This window comes from Colias philodice, chromosome 13 (genome assembly GCF_061535455.1).
Source record: "Colias philodice isolate Cphi_HAF_F1 chromosome 13, ilColPhil1 Martin Lab GWU primary, whole genome shotgun sequence".
Classification (NCBI taxonomy): domain Eukaryota; kingdom Metazoa; phylum Arthropoda; class Insecta; order Lepidoptera; family Pieridae; genus Colias; species Colias philodice.
In genome coordinates, this window is record NC_143098.1 from 8,945,092 (window position 1) to 8,966,721 (window position 21,630).

The window sequence follows — 21,630 nt, forward strand, 5'->3', positions numbered from 1 at the left end:
AAGATACTTACACCATACTAGGGATTTATTTGTTAGATTGAAGCAAAATAAAATAAATACTGTAGAAATAAGTGTTATTCAGTGTTTGGTTCAGTTAAAAAAAGAGATACTTTGGCGAATGAGATGTGGTGGTACCTATAGAGTGTGGAGCATTTTATCATATGTAAATGTTGTGAAGTCCGAACGAAGCCATATGCGAAATTATAATATGCGATTTCTTGGAAAGAGCTTTCGCAATATGAAAATTGCGAAGACATCTCTCGTAAATCTAAATATTTGTACAGTTAATATTCAAAATGCATTCCTATTTTTAATGTAAAATCTTATGATAATATTTGATATAACATGGATATTACTAGAAGCAAAATACATATATCTATTTACGTCGAACAGCAAACACAAGGACCATTATGCCTTCCTCATAACTCTTGAAAGATAAAACAAATCATACAAACACGAGCATTCAAGCGGAAAATTTAATCTCATGCCATGAAGCACTATTTCCTCGTACTTACAATAACTTATGTGAATACTGAAGACTGGGAGAAAATGCAATTTTGTGCCAATATAAAGTGCGATGAAGTAAAGGATGAAGTCTGCGGCATTCGCGAGGAAGGTGATGGGTTCCGATTGAAATTATTTGAGAACGAGTGTCAGTTGTTGCGTTATGGTTGTAACGTTGACGAAAAATTGGGTAACAAGAAAATATATTTTTCCATTATCATGTAGTACCTAGATGACAGTAAAACAATAAGTTGAGATTCATATGCAAAATATACCTACCTATGTAGGTATTAACAACTCTTAACATTATCTAAAGAATAAAGTAGTTAGCAATAGCATTAATTAATTTAAGGATAATGTAAAGCGGTGGTTGCATAATATAATAGTTCTTTCTCATAATTATTTTTCAAAATGTAAAATTATAGGTAAGTAAATTGCTTTCCAAATCGGTGGTATATCAATTTTTATGACGATGCATAAGCCCTTCTAAAGTCTAATTCAATTAAGTGTTCGAGTTACAAAGCTTGATTTGATTTGATTGAGATTCCCCTTATGCTAATAAATTAGGACAGACGGCACGGACTAATCTCTTATACATATCCATATAGCTTCCATTTTTCGCAATATTGGTCAGGCCACGGAATATTTTGTACTATGCAGGCAGGGAGCCCGCGGCTGCAGACCCATAACACAATAAAAAGCTCTAAAGTGTTCCCCCTCTCGTCTCGTCGTGTTTGACCTGTGTAAGCCGCCTCTTTGCTTGATACATAAAATTACCACTGGCATAGTTTCTGCCAATCGATAAACACTATCGAGTTCTATATTTAAATATAAGGCGGTATTGTGAATATTACGCAGTACGCTCGTAAGGATGAGCGAGCGCGTAAATTCACGAATTTATTAAAAAGGATTATAATTAATTACTTTATATACAATTAATAACAAAATAGAAATATGTACTACTAGTAACTGTTAGAAATTTTCACAATGCAATGCAGACAATAGAAATCTTAAAGAACACACGAGAAAACATATTGTAAAACGTGTTACATTATTATACGTAGGTAATTCTTGTATTCTTTCTTTAACTTTCAAGTACCTATTATAGACGGGACTATAAACTTCTTTCTTTTTAATTCTGTAAGCTTACACAGTCATGTCAACGATTTGGTTAGGGAGCCAGGTGCAAATTTGGTTAACTATTTCCTCTCAAGAGATAATTCGTCAGACGCATGAGAGTATAGTATTATAAAGCCTCGTGAACGTCAGCTGGCGCTCGGTTGGGGGGGTGAGCGGTTGTAGCCTCCCACGCACATAGGAAAAAAAATACATTCATTCATTCATTTCCTCTCAGCTAAAAATTTGTCAAATTGTAGCTAACCCAATATCTCAACGAAAAAAAATAGTCAGCTGGTTACAACATGGTGTATTATACGTCAGCTGGTGTCTCGAACATGAAAGTTAAATTTAAAGAAAAATTTATTTTCCGTTATTTCCTCTCAAACAAAAATTTACCTGATGATAGCTTATATGTAACTGTGGATAAATATATATGTCAGCTGGCTGTATCTTGGTGGAAAAACCGTCAGCTGATACGGGAGGCTACAACTGCTCTTCCCCCCAACCGAGCTCCAGCTGACGTTCACGAGGCTTCATAATACTATACTTTGATGCATTTTACTAATTACCGCTTGAGAGGAACTTGGTCATAAAATCTGCTGCTGGCTCCCGGACCAATTGTAACTCACTGACGTGCGAGGATTCATTGTATAAGATGTTATAACTTCATAGTTTATTTCTAAGAAGTCAACGTACAGTAAAATGTATTCAAGTGGCTTTTATCAGCTTACGTCATTCGCGTAGAATAAGCCGCTTTCCCAGCAACAAGTTAATTTTAGCAAAACTGAATTTTAATGCGTTTAAAAGCATTTGAGCTCATTAAAATAATATATTGTGAGTGGATGAATTATGTTATTGCGCTATTATTTTAATATGAGGTGAATCTAAAATACATACTTAGTGGGTTTAATCGGTAAAAATAATTCTACGCTAGATTTTCCTTTCAGTAGATTATTGATTTTTGAAAAATTAGGTAGGTTAAACAAACCTCGGACATTATTGCGGATAACTATTTTATTGATATTGTTCAAATAATAACTCCAAGAGAATACAATCACTGTACCTAATTCCTAACTGTTTATCATAAGAGGTACAGCGCTTTTTCAAAACTGCAAAACACAATAAGAAAAAAGTCATAACACGAACTGAGACCCTTGTCCATGCAAAAACAACCTAAAACAAAAACCTTTTAGTCTCCATTAGGATTTATTAAAGCCTTCACCAGACGGATTAAATCTACACAAAATATCGAAATTAAATTAGCTATGACAAATTTAAACGCATGGAGCATATTGCATACTAAATAGAGCTATGATGAAAAAAATGAATACCTTTAAAAATTAAAGATTTTAACGGATTTTAAACGCGGTTTATTCATTATATTATTATCCCGACGTTTCACTTTGTAGCGAACGTTAAAATCTTTAATTTCTAAATATATAATACTGGCATAAAATCAAACACTAGAAAAAACAACATGAATATTAAGTTTTACAAAGAGATGATGAAAACACTGATTTGATTCTGATTAAAAATAAATTAAATTGTAACTTGTAAGGTGATTTAGGTACTTAAATAATATAATTGTTTATTTTCTTTGCAAAAACATTTTTTTTTTCAACTTTCAAAGATCCATTTCCATCTAGATAAAGATAAAAATCTTTAAAAAACCAAACACAAAGACTGTTTGTTTCATTAATGACGTAGAGTCGTTTTAGTAGTTATAGTAATTATAGATAAAATGTTTGTTAAAGCAACCGTCAATGTTATAACATTAATTTTATTTAAAAGTGCGTAAATTTAATTATAGACAACTTTTGTCCGTAACATGATCCTTTAAAACAAATTTATTACATTTAATACAGTTTTAATCATTCTTTTGATGTTCGGTCCCACGTAAAATAATCTCTTTTCATATTTTATATGAGAATTTGGAAAATGTTCATGTCTGGCAAATATTCTGCGCCGAATACTGCAAGTTTCATTGAAATATCGGCGCTTTTGTTACCGCTACGTTTTTGGGATTAATTTTCAGTTAAAATAATATTACATTTTCGATTCCATTTAAATTACATCCGCTTTTCGAAATAATATTTCAGCTTACGGAATAATCAATATGGAGTACTGTAATGAAGCTTTTCCAAATGAAAACAGGACCAATAATGTTACAAAATTAAATGGCGACATTATAAAGGATAGACTTGAAAATAATTGTGTAATTCATGATTGTAATAATACTGAAAACAAAGAAGTATGTGGTATACGACAAGACGGACCGGGATATAAAATAAGATTATTTCGCAACAAATGTGAACTATCCGAAGTAAATTGTAAAGAACGCACAGATTTCTTTCTAACAGATTTATTTATTTGTAAGTCAGCACTAAATTATAGTGAAACCACTCAAGTACAAGAATTAAATGACATTAATAGAAACATCAAACATCAAATTAATGCTATAAGAAATTTGGTTATTATAAATGGCGCTATGCTTGGGAAAAATACTGATATTAATGATACGATTGATAATTTCTTTGCCGCGACTCATGTTTTCGATTTACCGATGAAAGAAATGAATCCTCTCAACACAAGGCGTAGGCTGATAAAGAACGCTGGGCCAATCAAGATATTTGTACCTTTGATTGATATTCCCAAAGAAAAGAAAAATGATACTTATCACCAGCCTACGCTATCGTCATGCTACCACAAGTGCCCAACGGTATGTTGCTCATTATAAATCTATTAATATAAAAACGATCTTTGTGATATGATCTTAGATGTAAAAGATGAGGTAGGAGGTAAGCTTACCAATTAATGTTATTTCAATGGGGAAAAAGCGCGTAATTTTTAAGGTTTTTCCAACATGAATACAATATTACTTTAGGTAGGTACTTTAATATTTCATAATCATACTAATTTTATCTCTACTACGGGGACAAAGACGTTCCATGTGGGTTTGAGGTAGGTAATGGCCCACAATGGTAGTCACATGATGTCAGACTTTAAACTTCTAGAACTTTTATTATGACGATATTTTCATTTTATTTCGATTCACGTACAAGTTCAATTTGGGTTGAACATTCGATTTTCTGATTAAAGTACGTGTATAATATGTATCGTAAACCTATATACGATACGATATACAGTCTATAGACTGAACACCCGACACACACCGAACAGAAAGTTACACAGAAGTTAGTCACAATAATTAAAAAAGTTAGTTTTCCCAAAATATTTTAAGATCATTCAAAAAATTGAAATTATTGTTTCCATCTCTAGCCGTCGCGTCATAGCGGTCACGTACAGTCGTGAATGTTTTTGGTTCTGCTATGGATTGTGGCAAAAAAGGTTTTTGTTTCGCATGTACATGATTTTTTAATAAAGGTGTTATTGACAGGTTTTGATGTTCGCTTCTAATAGAAATGAATAAAGAATAAAGTTTTGTTAAACGTGTAGTATTCATACAAAAGAGAAAAGATTTAACTGGTGGAAATTTGAATGAGGGTTAGTGAAATTATTGAGTATTTAGAGTAAGGATTTTTATTGCATCTCTATGAAATAAAACTGATTAAGAAAATTTTCAATTCAACCTCGAATTAAACAGACTGTCGATTCAAAAAATCATTTGGCTTAATATAAATGAATGCGTTTCAAATTCTTTTGAAAATAACTCATCCAGGGTACCTATCTCGATATAGAGTATTGACTATTGTATGAAATAATCCCCGTCAAGGGGGGACGCCCTTCGCATGTCGCTACCAGGGTGAACCAGAGACACCACATAAAAAAATGTATGAAATAATGGCCATTCAAATGAATAAGTCTTAAATTAAATTAATTCCACTCGGTTGCACGACGACCGACATCAGTAAAATAATAGTTTATCTTATACTAGCGATTACCCTGGGTTCGCATCAGTTACACTGAATGGAAAAACCAACCAACATAGTTAGAACTTTCCGTTGAATTTAAGTCTCTTTTCTCAATAGATACCAGATAATATTATTTTATTGTCCCGTTCGTGTATTATAACAGCTGTATTCACTTTGCTTACGAATGGCTGGACTTTGAAGTACGATTTCTAGGTATGATAAAAAAATTTATAAGATTTTTCTTTCGAGAGATTCTTAAAGATATTTCAAACATTACTTGGTGGACCTTCTAGTATTCTCAATTTGAATAAAAGAGTAGATAAAAATGTTCAAAATCCTTGGAATTAAAAATTTCCTAAAAATCCTTAAAATCGATTTCTTTTTGGTGCGGTCGGTTAATATCTGATCAAGTAAATTGTCAGCATCTTAACAATATATATTTTCGAATTTTTCTATACATACATCTGATAATAATTACATTTACAATTTGTAGGCCAATTTATGCCGACGGAACATGTAACATTACATAGAGCGCATCATCAATCTCTCTGAATATAGATTTAAAATGCAAATATCGTTCTTATTTCTATTTAAATTAAATTAAAAACTCTTTGAGATATTGTTTAATGTATTTTATTGAAAGAAAAATAATCCTTTTTAATAATTTCTTTATTGGTTTCAGTAAAATTATGTCTTGTCTGTTTTTTATTGAACTAAAGCTCTTTCTTTCTTCATTATTTATTTATAAATAGATATTTAATTAATTTACAGAAATGTCCGGACACTTACGCACCGGTTTGTGGTGTTCCCGGAATAGTGGCCCGGGAACCGGCTTTAATGTTCAAAAACCATTGTTTTATGGACGTAGCTCAATGTAAGATGTTTTGGGAAAATAAAAGCAGTACTTCACATAGCTCGTGTGAGTATGAACTTCGTTTTTTTGAAATCTATTTTTTTTTTTGTATCAAAATAAGACTCGTATTTTTTATTAATTACGTATGTAGAGTTTGAAATAATCTTAATATATATAAATCTCGTGTCACAATGTTTGTCCTCAATGGACTCCTAAACCACTTAACCGATAATAATAAAATTCGTACACCATGTGCAGTTCGATCCAACTTGAGAGATAGGATAGTTAAAACATGTAGGTACCACGGGCGAAGCCGGGGCGGACCACTAGTGTTTATAGATTTTGAACATGATTTAAAACTATTATATACCTACTGTATTATTCATGTCTTTTATAATGATACTTTTTTGTATTATATAATTATATTATAGTAGTTTAATATTATGTAGAGCTTTTAATAATATTTGTGAAAGAGGTGATGACGTTGAAAGACTACCAATGGATTAAAAAATATTTAGTCCAACGTCTTAATTGATTTTTGCACGTCGTTGTTTGTTTAAAAAACTGAAGTATCATTACTAAATTGTAGCTACTCACACAACTACACACAAAAGAGCATTCTAATATTATATCAATCAAATATCAATGCAATATTATACATGCCTATCATTTACGTAATAATTGAAATAGCAAAAATATCCCCTCAAAATACGGGAAGAGATTCATGGCACCATAACATACTTTACAGTAGGTCAGTCAGTCAGCGCTCACATGCTCGTATCGACTAGATTCATTGTGACGAAATAGGTATTTTTTTTTCTTAGCAGTCATTCAACAGTTTTTACGTTAATTAGGTAAGTAATTCAGTAGAATACGATAGAATAGATGAAAGAATAGTGATGTACCTAACTACTTACGTCTACAAGTTTATTAAGTTTGTTTATTTTTGCTGTAGATTTTGTATGGAAATGTATTTTTGTGCATTAGGTATATTTTAAAGGTAATATTTAAATTATTAACGTAACGATTTTTTTTTCTTCTTAGTTTTGCAGATTAAGCATTGTAAAAGAATCGAATTAATTACCCCGCTGCGAAATATAAGTAGGTACCATACTTGAAAAGCTCAACTCAATTTAAACTGAAATAAAGTTCCGTAAAAAGTGTCATAATATTATTAAACATAGCGTGATAAACTTAAGTTTAAATTAATATTATTATCTACTTTAAACCATATCTATAATATAAAAATGAATCGCCAAATGTGTTGGTAAGCGCATAACTCGAGAACGGCTGAACCGATTTCGATAATTCTTTTTTTATTATATTCCTTGAAGTACGAGGATGGTTTTAGAAAACGTAAATATGTACCACGGGCGAAGCCGGGGCGGACCGCTAGTTATCAACAAAAAGCTTATCATAACAAAAAATGTTTCTAAAATAAATACATGTTTTTCGATCGCGTCTTCTCTTACATAATTGCGAGATACAAATTTATATTCTAATCTCTTTTCCACATCATTCAAGGTTTTTCCTGGCAAAAATACGTCCTTCATCCGGGCTCTATCTAAAAATATATTATAATCTTTTTAAAATGTCAGGCTTAAAATATAGAAGATAGACAGGGTTAATTTTCATTTATAATTTTAGTACGGCTCTTCTTTTTGCTTATCAGAATTATCTAATTCGTATGCAGAAAAGAATAATTTTGGAGTAAAATCAATTTTCATGACTACTATTTTTGGTTTTTAAATGAAGACTAGTTATAAGCACCTTTAAATCTCCATTTCAACTAGAAACAAATAAAAATTAAAACAAAAAACTTTGAAAACGTTGTGGATGGTAAGGCTTATCCAGGTAATATTATAGTTATGCTAGTAACTATTTAATTATCTTTGGTCAGGATAATTATTTAAATTATGTGCGTAGCAACCTATAGGATAAGTTGCTATGGACCTAATTTAAAAAACGACGCAGACAATTCTTTTATTTTTATTTTCTAAAGATTGATAATTGAGTTAATTAATTCCTAAAAATCAAACATTACAGAAAGCTTTTTAATTAACAGAAAATTCCTACGCACTTACACAGCGTAGCCAAAACAAAATATTTTTCAACAAACAAAAGACAATGATATCAATGCTTCACAAAAACGTTGCTAAGCAACCAATTTCAAAGGTGTATCCTTATCAAACGAAGCAAAGTACAGATATAATGGGCCCTCTTCACAATGGGCAGCGTTGGGCGAGAAGAGGCAATCAGGATAACGTAGAGGGCCGTAATTTCTATGATCGGACGTCATACGTAAACATAGACGATCATTTGTTTTTCCAACGCTGAACATTCTGAAAACGGCTTAAGAAAAGCACCCGCTTTTCCACCAAAGATGTGCGAGGATGCGTAGCGAGGGATGTGTTTTTAATAAACCAATCATATCGCTTCATTCACCTCGCCTCGCTCAGCACAGCTCTGGTGAAAACGGCTCACCGGTGCTAGGTTTTCTGCGCATACAAAACAAGCGTGAGATGTGTGCGAGAAATGTCTGCGAGGAATGCGTGCGAGGTATGTTTATTAGTACTATAATTTTGAGCAATAGAAGACATTTCACAACTAAGCAACACATCCTCGCACAGCTTGCCTTACGGGAGACATTTTCCTCGCACTTCTCTGATGGAATCGCAGCTTAAATGTCTATGATCGGCCGTTATTATAGATGTTTAATGTTTATGTATCACCGTAATTATTTTCTATTTATTTAATGGCGGCAAACATCGACGTTATTTTGTTGGCCCAACGCTGGCCATTGTGAAGAGAGACCATCGCAGGTATATTTGTGAGGGGTCGTCTTGCAGCCCACGCGAAGTCCTCCTCAAGTTCAATGTCAAGAGCTCACGGGGCCCACTTGTATCCGATATTTGTGCCTCAATTATTTTGGGCTTATAATAATTATTGGATGAGTAATTATCTGTTGTTGATTGTTTATCGCATTGCATACGTTTTTCGTAATGATAATTAGAAATTATGAAATGATGATACTGAAACACATTCATTGAAGTTTTTTGCTAATTTTATTATTTTTTCTACTCTTTATTTATTCTTCGATTAAACTCAAATGTTGAATGGTCTTTTTGAGGGTAGTTTATTTTATCTAAAGTCTTTATGTCTTTTTACTATATAACTTAATTGAGATTTACCTACTCGTACTCGATACGATATACATTAACAACTGAGCCTTCAACTCAAAAGCCTTCAGCAACGACGTCATGCCTTCAGCCTTCAACAATATTGAAAGGCGTGAAAAAGCACACATAAGAATATTATGTCCTTGAATTTGAGCACCGTCAAAACCGAATTTACGCCTGCCATCCCGGTGCCAACGGAATCGCTTTGTGATAAAAATAGCACAATGAACGCGATTTTTAAAAATTGTTCTCAAAGAACACGTGGACGGCTATTGATTAACCTCGCTTCATACCCTTTGAGGGTAGTGCGCTAAAAAATGACCATATCAATATTGTGATTGGCATCATGTTTGTAGTCAAACACAGGGCAGGTTGGCTGCACTGCTAGCCCGAGGCGCGACGGCTGCGTTGACACACGTTCGTAGCTGTCGACGTCAAAGCGCTGGATATCGGATATCAATGCTATATTACCTGCTATTGAGATTCGGTTGTGTACACAATGCGTCTGAGGTCATGTAAAGCCAGGTATTGCGTGTTATATCCGATTGGGCAGTGGAAATGATACAATGTGGTTGAATTGTCAAAGTTATTGCATTCGATTTATGTAGTAATTCGATTGGTGGTACAGGCTTCTTAACGACAGTCATAGGTCTTAAATAATCATGATCATACATTTTTAAAGCAATTCTTAAAACTAAACTTGGTGCAGCATGTACTGACAAGAATCTAAAGAAAAATCTTTCTCTCTGTCTTACCATTTAAAAATTATATCTTTTTCTAAATAAAATAACCCCAATAAATACACCCCATTATAATATAACGTTTATTCCGTATTTACTGATTGTACATCAACCTCAATAGTTTCAGTCATGTGTCCATTATCTATACTTATAATAAATCTGTAGAGAGGCCAATTCTGTACATAAAATATATTTAAAAAAACTATGAAAGGGTGATAAGGGATCGCTACTGATGGCAAAAATGCAATCAGTAAAATTTTTGTCTGTCTGTCTGTCTGTATATTCGTTATAGAAACAAAAACTACACGACGGATTTTAACGAAATTTGGCACAATTATTTTTCATACTCCTGGGCAGGTTATAGTATACTTTTTATTACGCTACGATCAATATGAGCAGAGCAGTGAAGGGAAATATTGGGAAAACGGGAGAAGTTACTCCATTTTTTAAGCTTCCGTCGCGTGTGCAGCCTTAATGGGTAAAGCTACATAGAAATCATGTACGACACAAATGTTCTTAAATTATTATTATTATATAAAAATAAATTCCTAGACAGCATAGTTTATCTTTTAAAATTGACTCACAATAACACGTGAAACTTCAATAGCTTAGCAATTCGGAGCTTTCTGATTATATCTGTCTACTCTTACGTTTACAACACTCTCACTCATCCCTAATTAAAAATAATTTGGAAAATCCAAAAGTGCACGCCTCATAATTTTTTTTTAATAAATATTTATTAATTATTATTTTTGTTTATTTAATAACAATTAAACCACATCGAATCAGACCCTGAAAATGAAAGGGTTCTATTCCTGAGCATACTCAAGCGTAAGAGAAAAAAAAAGACTCGATTAGTAAAGTATTTCGGTCGCTATCGTGTTAACAAGAAAAAGGATCCGCACATACAGACACACGGACGTCCAAGACAGAACTTTTTTAAACTGTTTTTTAACTAGTTTAAATAACAAAAATGACATCAAAAATATCATGAACGTTAAAAATAGTGTTTTTTCTTAATATGTGTGTGTATGTATTATCTTACAAGTGCAATGTATGATACATAAAGACATTTTAAGTTTGAAAAATCAGATGTTTTGCGCGAAGTGACAGTAGTACCCACCTCAACGCTTCGCTTATGAGGCGTGCAAAAGTTAACATTATTACCTATTCAATAAAAAAAGAATCATGTAAATCTAAATCGGTGTAGAAACACCAAAGTTATACATGAAATACGCTATATAAGTCATCGCGCGTGAATACAGAATCATGCAGCCATAAGGATTATTTTTGTGTATCAGTTGCCGCGTTCGACGCGCTTCGTGGCGGGAGCTATAAAAAGGCGGCGGGTCCGCACCCGTTTCGCGTTGTCACGGCATCACGTGTGAACGGCTGAACCGATTTCGATAATTCTTTTTTTATTATATTCCTTGAAGTACGAGGATGGTTCTTATGTAAAATAACGTAAATTTGTACCACGGGCGAAGCCGGGGCGGACCGCTAGTACGCAATAATTATATTTCAACGATTCTGAGAAATCATTGAAAAAGCGCGTTTCAAAGGGTGGAGATGGTTCCCGGTACGGACTAAAGTAACTTTCACAATGTATTTCATAATTAAATGGATAATTTTTCCAATCTTACAAATGCATGCGAAATGCATTGAATGGGTTTATTATATTACTAGCTAAAAAACCCGGCTTCGCCCGGGAGTTGATATGAGATGACGTGGTAGAGTCGAAGTAAAAAAATAAACTATGACGTAAAAAGTAAAAAAAAAAAGTTTATTGAAAACATTTTCTCATTATTTACAATACTTGTTTATAAACAACATTTTTCATTTTATTGTCCGGAGTATAATATATACATAATTTTTTCGGATTTCCTACTCTTGAGCAAGCTACATATAGCTGACCGTGAGAGAAGCAGGATTCTTTGAGGTTAATGCCACAACATTATTTTAAAGTTTGTCCTTGCGCTTTGTTAATTGTAAAATTAAAGGCTAATTTTATTGGAAACTGCAGTCTTTTAAATTGAAATGGCAATTCCGAAGAGATCAGAGGTATTCTAGGTATAAATACTGTCTTCCCAGAAATAAGTTCAGCTTCAATGATATTATTCGATAGCTGTTTTACGATCATTCTAGTTCCATTACATAATTTTGGGGAGTTGAGATTTCTGAGTAGTATGATTGGAGTTCCAATTTTCAGACGAAGGCAGTGTAATGGCATTCCTGGTACTTGTAAAGAGTTTAGAAATTCAGTGGGGAAGTTTTTCGCTGTTCAAATTAAACTAACTCTGGTGAGCGACACCGGGCTCTTGTATATTCAGAGACACTTCAGAGAGCTAGGCTCTAGAATATTCGAGAAAATTTGAAAATATTTTCTCTCTCACACCTTCTAGAGTATTCTGGTCATTATCGTCCGCCATAATAAAAGGTTCTATAGCGGTAGCATTTGTAGTAAAAGCGCAAAATTTAAAAACCTTAATTTTTTAATGTTTTGAGAACTAATTTGGATAACTAATTTTATGTCGCTTTAACTCCAAAATAAAAGTTAGCTAATGACGTATAAATACACAAAATTTAATAACTTTATTATAGCAACAAATTAAATTTAAGACTTTATTGAAAGTGGAATTTTAAATTTCATGTCACTACTACACATGCTACAATTGCTCGCAACGCTTTTGGAAATTCAACCCAAACAATCGTTGTCCTGAATGAAGTTTAAATATTCGATAACAGATGGCGCCACTATGTAGGATTGGAAAGTTCCTTATATCTTTAGAAACACGCCCTTTAGATTAAAACGGGAACTTTCTAGCTTCTGTAGCGGTAGCGTATGAAGTAAAGGCACGAAATTTAAAAACCTAAATTTTTAAATATTTTGAGAACTAATTTGGATAACTAAAATTATGTCGCTTTAACTCCAAAATATACGTTAAATAATGACGTCTAAATACACAAAATTTAAATTTAAGATTTTATTGAAATTGGAATTTTCTATTTCGCGCCACTACTACACATGCTGCAATGGCTCACAACTATGGAGACTATAATACACTATGACTATTGTGTATAGTCTCCGAAGTTCAAATATTCGATAACAGATGGCGCCACTGCACTTAATTTCCAAGTTGAATGGTCGGAAAGTCCCTTATATCTTTAAAAACATGCCCTTTAGATTAAAACGGGTACTTTCTTGTTCGAGGGGGGACAAAGGGCTATCACACCACATAAGTCCATTTATCGTGTCGGGACTCCTTTTTAAGTTTTATCGGCACGCACATTTTATCGACTTAGTTTTATTATATATATAGATGAGGATAGATGGTACATTATAAGTAATAACGACTTGATAAAAATGCTTCATATTGTTAAGTGAACTTTGTATTAGTACCATAATATATTTTTGTGTTTCAATGTTGACCTGAAACTTGTATCCTAGGAACCTTATTCTATTATAACCTCCTTAATTGTTAGTTTCACATTATTTAATCTAAACGCATTTTTTTTTTATTTCAGCTTACATAGAATCGTCGTTCTTGTTTTGTATGGGAGACGAGATGAATGCTCTGTACCGGTTTCTACCAGCAATAAGAACTCTTCAGAGAATGGGGCGCTTGAAGAAGAAGGGAAAATTCAGAGCCAAGTTGAAGAACTTCAGGTTTATTAACGAGTTTCGATCTGGACGTCCTAATTTCATGGGATAACCTGCATAAGAGTTATTTTAATACTATATTAATATACAGAAAAGAAAGAAAACAATTTGATTATATTGAAAATAAATCGTGTGGACTTTGCTTTATTCGTTTGACACATTTCATTATATAAAATAATTAAATTGCTCGTAATTAAATCTGCATGCATGGCCGCGGATGGAACAAAATTTTCCTAGAATGTTCAAAAAATTAAAATTTATATTACTTCCAGAAACAATTATGAAATAATTTGTGAGGTACAGAATTGATTAAATTTCCTTGAATTGAATCATGAAAATTAATTTATTTTAACCCCCATTTCCCCCTTTTAGTGAAAACTTAATTATAACAACGCATAATATACCGAGGTATGTATGTATTTGCACAACTATCACCACATAGAGCTATTAATACAATATTCTAATTAAATTGTATGTCTGCCATGCAAGTATAGGTAATAAAAGGACAGAGAGATTCTTCTTATTTTGATTGCACCGGTGTTTTGTCTCCCATTTCGCGTGCACAATTGTCTGTGATCCCGGCGTTCATTTTATTACACAATACATGAGCTTTATTAGCTGTTTTGTTTTGGAATTTTCCGATACGCCGAGCCAGATAATACGAATAATACGCTTTGAATCACAACATTCCATGCAAAGAAATTAACATCATATTAGTGCGTTCGCAGCGTCAAAGGATGTTTGATTGGAATCGAATTGATTTAAAATCCGAGCTATAATAATATTGCCGGTGAGTTTCACCGAATGATAGTCGAATGAATACCGGGTACATTACATTGGTATTGATGGAATTCCATGGAATTTACAAATAATGCAAACACGTATGTATAGGATGCATATTAACGATACGCGGAACGTAGCTATTGGAAAACGGTTCACAAAGGGAAATATTAATTTAAAATTTCATGTTCGTTTAAAATATTTAGTACGAATTTTGTTTGTATAAGTTTTCCTCGAATTGAGGTGGGAAATATTTGTAAATAACTAGCGGCCATAGCTGATTCTACCTACCTCATCCCCACTGCGTCCCTCCTCTTTTTTATTACGTCATGCGTAAATTTAAACAAGTTTTAATTGCATACCTACATTTTAAAGAGAAATAAGTATTTGTTTTGAAATTAAAATATACACATCTTCTGTCTCATTTGTCCCTCATTCAGGAATGGAAAAATAAATTAATGATGATGATCATGTTGCATTTGATTAACATGCAAAGCACACCTGGGGAAAATTCCTAAAAAAACGACAGAAGGAAGAAGGCGTACCTAATTTTTAATTTTATGAAATCAGAAACATATCAAAATTGGAACTATATTAACCCATATAAGAAGCAAACGAAAGAAACCCAATTAAAAACACTTTATCCAAGTTCATAGTAAATATTCATTCTTTAAATTCAGCGTGTGTCCAGTATTTTTCCCTAATTACACCCACTTTCTCCTTCTGATACTTATGAGACTTATATTCTATAAATGTACGGATAAAAAAATAATTAATTTCAATATATTATGTCTGTCAGTCTTTAAGCTTCTAAGAGAGCGTGGGAGCCGCTTCGCAGAAGCTAGATATTGCAAATAAATTATTTTTTTTCTAAGAATTGTAGAAAGCTTAATGATACAGAGGTAAATTAATGTTTATTGTATCGATATTAGCTATGGTACTTTTATAAAATTTATTTATTCAATTAGACTTCTTATAAAAGCAATTTTGAATCGTCATTACATATTAACATTTAACATTTACCACCGATTCGGAAAGCAGTATCTATGGAGAGAACTTTTGCTAGAGTTTCGATTTCACTGGTGTAAGTCATAGATTTCTATTAGATATTCATAGTTTAATAAACATTGGTACCTACATAAATAAATTTCATATCATTCGTCTAAGTATAAATTAAAGGTAATATTTCTTTAGTGTGTAATTTCTATATTATCTTTAATCTATGATCTATGATCTATTACGGTAAGTATCGTAAGTACATTAATACAACTTATAAACTGCCGTCGCATGTCATGTTTTTATTTGCCTTCTAGTAGTAGGTGATCTCATTAAATCGCACAATATTGTATAAAGTTCGACCGGGCAGTCTATCAAACAAATATTGAATAGCGCGGTATTTATATTGTAACAAAAAAGGTAATACTATATTCTGAATAATGGTGGATCCTATTACAAGGGAACAATGCTTGCATACTGTTGCATTTTATACCTAAACAAAATACACGTAGAATGCAATTTTGAATGCATTGCTTTCAAAGCCCTGAGAGGGATTTAGTTAGTATAGCGTAGAACAAAAGGTATGTCTACATTTAGGTTCGTAGCTGTGTAGTGTTTTGACCGAAAATACCCTGCTTCGAACAATAAGCTATAGGGAAATTCAATCACGATTTTGTAGAGCAAAATAAAAACTAACAATCTTCCTACACATCAATATAATAAATATGCTTTTAAACTTTGTAAATTTTCAATCCACTCGCTCTGTCTGAAAACCTTTTTATTTCAGTCAAAACGACTATGAAATAAAATCACATTTAATATAATCGCCAAGAAAAGTCAGAGTCAATTTGTATTTTCACACCTAGAGCAATTAGGTATTAATTATATTACCTATACGATCGTTACGTGTGATAAGCCCTAAAATAATAATTTTTCACCTACTTTATTTAATTAAATCTGTATCTATGAATATCATTTCGAGCTATTTTTAGCTGAAACCAAGAAGTCTGAAACCAACGCAAAGACATTGCTCATTACCATTACCCTTACCATTACCACATCATTACTAATAAAAAAAATATATAAAAACTTTATAGATACACCTTGAGATACACAGATCTTACAAGTGGCCAGGAAAATAAAAAAAGTTTGTACCATAACCACACCAATATAATAGAGGAACGTTCTGAATTCAAATCTGAAAAAAACGAACCTATTCTGAACGATGTTTGACGACGAACCTATTCTGATGATGAAGATTAGGTAGGGAATATATAAATAACGTGGTTATTGATTTTGCATTGCATCCGGTGGCTGAGTGCACCGGAGACCTAATTTCCGTTTCTTTCGTTTGATTTAAGGGAAACGTTCACATCTTGTTGTTCCAAATAAAACAGGTGGATGTACAGTCTTTATAGGTAAATCTTTTTAGTGTTTGAAATAAAAAATATTTTATTCGTTTGGAACAACTTTATTGCAGTAACAATATGATTTAAATTGAAGCTGAAAATGAAGGCGTAACATGTCTTGTAACTTTTAGATTAAAGGTAAGGTTTATAATATATTAAGAATATTAAATGCGCACTTTATTAGCTAAAGCAAATGTTACATGTTACATGTAACCTGTTAGACATTGGATTTAAGTGCCATTTAATTAGCTTTGCGTATTTGCAAATCTCTGAACAATAGATTATACTAGAACTATTTGATCCGTGTTTTCATGCTAACAATACTAAATACGTATAACGTTGGTTGTATTCAGCATAGCTAATATTTTTTGCTTTTTTATCATCGACTCCTGGCACTAGGAGTTTTAGGTTGGAATCTCGATGATAGAAATAATAGTATTTTTTGTTAGTGTGAAATATTACAAGTTTTTAATTTGTAACTATAGAGCTACAAATAAAAATTTTGTAATATTTCACACCTTAAAAATTTCACAAAAACTTCTAGATACAGAATAGTACAGGGGATTTTAAAATGCACTGGTTTTGGTTTTCGGGTTTTTGTAACACGAAAACCAGTGAGCCCGCACTCGCAATCAAGCGGTACCTAGATAACTGAATTAACACACCGACGACATGAAAAAAGATACACATACAGACTACAGGTATACATTCGTGTATTTTTTAAAAGGTATACAAGGTCTTCTAAATTCCATCTTATCTATGCTTAATATATTAATATTATAAAGCTGAAGAATTTGTTTGTTTGAACGCGCTAATCTCGGGAACTACTGGTCTGATTTGAAAATTTCTTTCGGTGTTAGATAGCCCATTCTTCGAGGAAGGCTATCATCTCGCTTACTGCTAAGACCATTAGGAGCGGAGCACTGCCAAAATTAGACGTGAATTTCGGAAATAACACGAGTTATTTACATGGAATTGTTTCTCCAATAACGCTATCTATACAGGCAGCGTATACTGACAAATGATCCTAGTGAACATGACGTACAATATGCTTCGTAACAGGGTTGTGCAAGCCTGTTTCATAGATATTGAATGACCAACCTACTATTGTTACCGAATAAATGGTAGGTGCACCTACCTATAAACAAATGAAAAAGCAGCAGCTCCAATTTGAGGATTTAAAAAAGAGACGATGCTTTTCTTTCATAATAAATAAGGTACTTAGTAAAAAATTTGTTTATTTAGTTCAGTTTATGGTAGGTAAATTTTTTGTTACAGGTTACTTATAGGAAAAGCTCTAGGTACTATACATGTGCATATATAATATTTGTTATTGAGACAAAAAATACCACGACGATAAAACTAAAAATCAAATTAATTGGAACGAATAATCGGGATAATGAAGGTAAACATTCGTCTGCTCTTTTATCGAAATCTATACCTCCAATTAGAGTTTAAGCTGCATTAAAAACAACACACTCATGGACCCTGAAAAACAATACGCGATTTTGCATAACAACCTCACCTTACAAATGGCGCATTTTTTTCTTTATTTGCTACACAAACACAATATAATAGGAACAATTCTTATTTAACTTAAAATCTTAATGACTTATTGTTATTGCAATAACATATTGTGCTCACTATTATACTACATTTACTTAAATAAAAATTCAATTCCATTCAATATAAAACAAATTGTTCCCCGATGATCCTTGAACACGCTAATTACAAAAACGTTAATCCTTTATCCCTTGTAAAATATGCGTTCATTTTCCACCTATTACTGTAAAAGCTTGTTTAAAAACTTTGCAAGTATGCCCGGGCAACTTGTAGCAACAGGTAGGCAACCACCCTCCCAGTGGGAGAGACTATCAATTAAGGGTATTGTTTTGACGACTCAAATCTCTGTTCGTAATTCCCTTTTCCATATACCGTTTTTAATATGGTAGGGATTATCGAATGGTATTAAGTTGTTGTTTTATTAGCTTTGTTAGGTGGTGCTGTATAATTTGATAATTTTTTTTTGTGTTTCAGTGAATTAAATCTCTATCTGTGACTATACTGTAGCTGTACAGCTATATATATATAATACAATGGTATTATAGGCCCTATCGCCTTGTGCATAGAAAATATATAATTATAATAATTTGATTTGAATTGCAATACACATAAAAATGTACCACATCCGTGCTTGTAAAAAACCAATATTATGCCTCTGTTAAACCGAAAATAAGCATACTATTACAATATTTTCGAAAACAAAGGAATATTCTCCTATGCAACTTTAATATGATACAAATTTCATTCAATTAGGACTATCCAAGTGTCCTCCTACAAGTCACCACTTAAATTCAATTTAAGCTTGACACCATAACGCTTCAAGACACTATTGTAACGGGATGTCAATATGGAGAGACCCTTGATTTGGCTTTCCATATGCCTATATAGTACTATTATATTGTGTTCCTACTGATGCTTACTGAGCTTTCGTGCGTAGCCAGACAACAATCCATATATTTTTATACATAGATGTATAGACAAATCTCGTAGATTTCGAGGAAAGCAAACAAATTTTCTTCATATCATATTAACAAGGATCTATTAAAATACTTTAAGCGGAAAAACCGAGGATGTAAGTAAAATATATTTTGTTCAGTGAAAAGTCCAAATGTTTGATTTGATTCTATTTATTTTAAAATAAATTGTAAGTATCGATATTGACTTGGATTTATCATTAAAAACAAAAAATCAATAACGAAATCTCCGTTTTAAAACTTTAAAAACTAATTTATAGTCTAAACAAAGGAAGAGCTTCTTAATAGAGTCGCCAACACTGCACCTAAAATACAATACTTTTAACATTCACTATGATTTATATTGGTTCTGAATTTGCTATGAAAATAATGTTTCATTTATGCTCCTTCGCACAACAAAAGCGAACGGAAACTCTTTTACAAAATATTCAATTCAGTTCACTCTGATTGAGTAACAAAATCTTCTACCAATATTAATATAGCTGAAATATCGAATATCTCGATGCACGTACAAACGCTACAGACAACGTGAAACCATCAAAAAATGATTGCAAAAAATGTTCTACGGTTCGCTTTGCACTCGCTACTTCGCAAATAATTGTGTAATCCCACGCCGAGGTAAGCCTGTAACATTTTTTAGATCGCCAATCAAATAGATGCAAATTTTTGTTGATTCAATCGTGAAATTGTTTGATTTATCACTAAGAGAGTGCATGTTTACACCGTTTGAAGATTAGAACATTAATCGGTTATTAATGGTAAAATAAATCACGCAATTTTCTTTTACCAAACTATCATTCTAATGTATTTTCATATCTTTATACTACGAGAATCCTTCGTCAGTCTCTCTTCTAGCAAAAATTCTTTATTTTTCATTTTTATTATCTGTAAAAGATCAAGCCTAGAAAACCTCAATGTCACGAGCACACACACACACACACACACAGAACAACGTTTACACACCGCCATTAATCATTAAAGTCATAAAACATTAACAGCCAGACTGTCTCACGGAGGGTCGTATTACCCCTGCCCATTCATGTTAGCACCTTGTTAATGAAGCCCTCCCCTGTGGTGATAACTCTGTTCCATGATCGATACAAATCACCGTTGGTCTGACCGAGATTTATTCGACGGGAACTGAACGCAGACGTTAAATCGTGTAGAAAATGATCCAGCTATTTGAGAGATACGTAGAGGCTTAGTAAATGTAGGTACTGTAATAGTTTTCAACTTGAACAGATGATTAGACTGATAGATATTACATCTTAAGAATAAAAATAAAACAATTCTGTCCTAGATTAAAAGATTTTTCGCATAAGATACAGGTGATAATATCTACTTTAAAATGATGAACTGAACCAGAACGTCTAACTGTTAGCCTGTTAACTTATATGTGACCTAAAATACCAAAGAATATAAAATACTTAATACATAAAAATATACATCAAAAGGTGTTAAATCCCTGAAGCTGGCTTTATAAGTGAAGTCAGTTCAGTAAATCACATAATATTGTAAGATCAGCTTCGTTCCGGAGGCAAGTTCAACTCGAGTTTCAATATTAACGGCTCAATTGCTGAAGTAATTGATAACAAGCACTGTATTGATAGATTAATTTACATCGCGATATTGCAACTGCAATTAGTTCATTGCTAATTAGATAAAATTGTTATTAAACAAAGAAAAAGAAACTTTAATATTTCAGACACAATTATAATACTATAACAATAAGGGTAAGAAATCCATATATAGTTCTTAAATAAATATTATATTCTTATTAGTATTTTTTACAAAACGTAGGTAGTTAGGTATAAAGATTACACCAATATTTTAGCAAGATATTTTTGATAAAGCATTTTCAAGTGTTACAACGCTACCTAGCTCAAGTCAGCTAGAAATTTTAATATCTGTATCGCGAGATAATTACAAATACTTAAAATACTAAGAAGCCATATCGTATTTAAAAATTTCGCTGCACTT

The 21,630-nt window shown here is 32.4% G+C and overlaps 1 protein-coding gene across 1 annotated transcript; it reads left to right on the plus strand.

The window, feature by feature from the left end:
* Positions 1 to 489: 489 nt before the first annotated feature.
* On the plus strand, positions 490 to 13,980 carry LOC149483581 (uncharacterized). Its single transcript, XM_089702069.1, has 4 exons — positions 490 to 694; positions 3,723 to 4,342; positions 6,267 to 6,414; positions 13,793 to 13,980. The coding sequence occupies exons 1-4, from the start codon at positions 490 to 492 to the stop codon at positions 13,978 to 13,980; spliced, it is 1,161 nt and encodes a 386-aa protein (XP_089558195.1).
* The last annotated feature ends 7,650 nt before the right edge of the window (positions 13,981 to 21,630 follow it).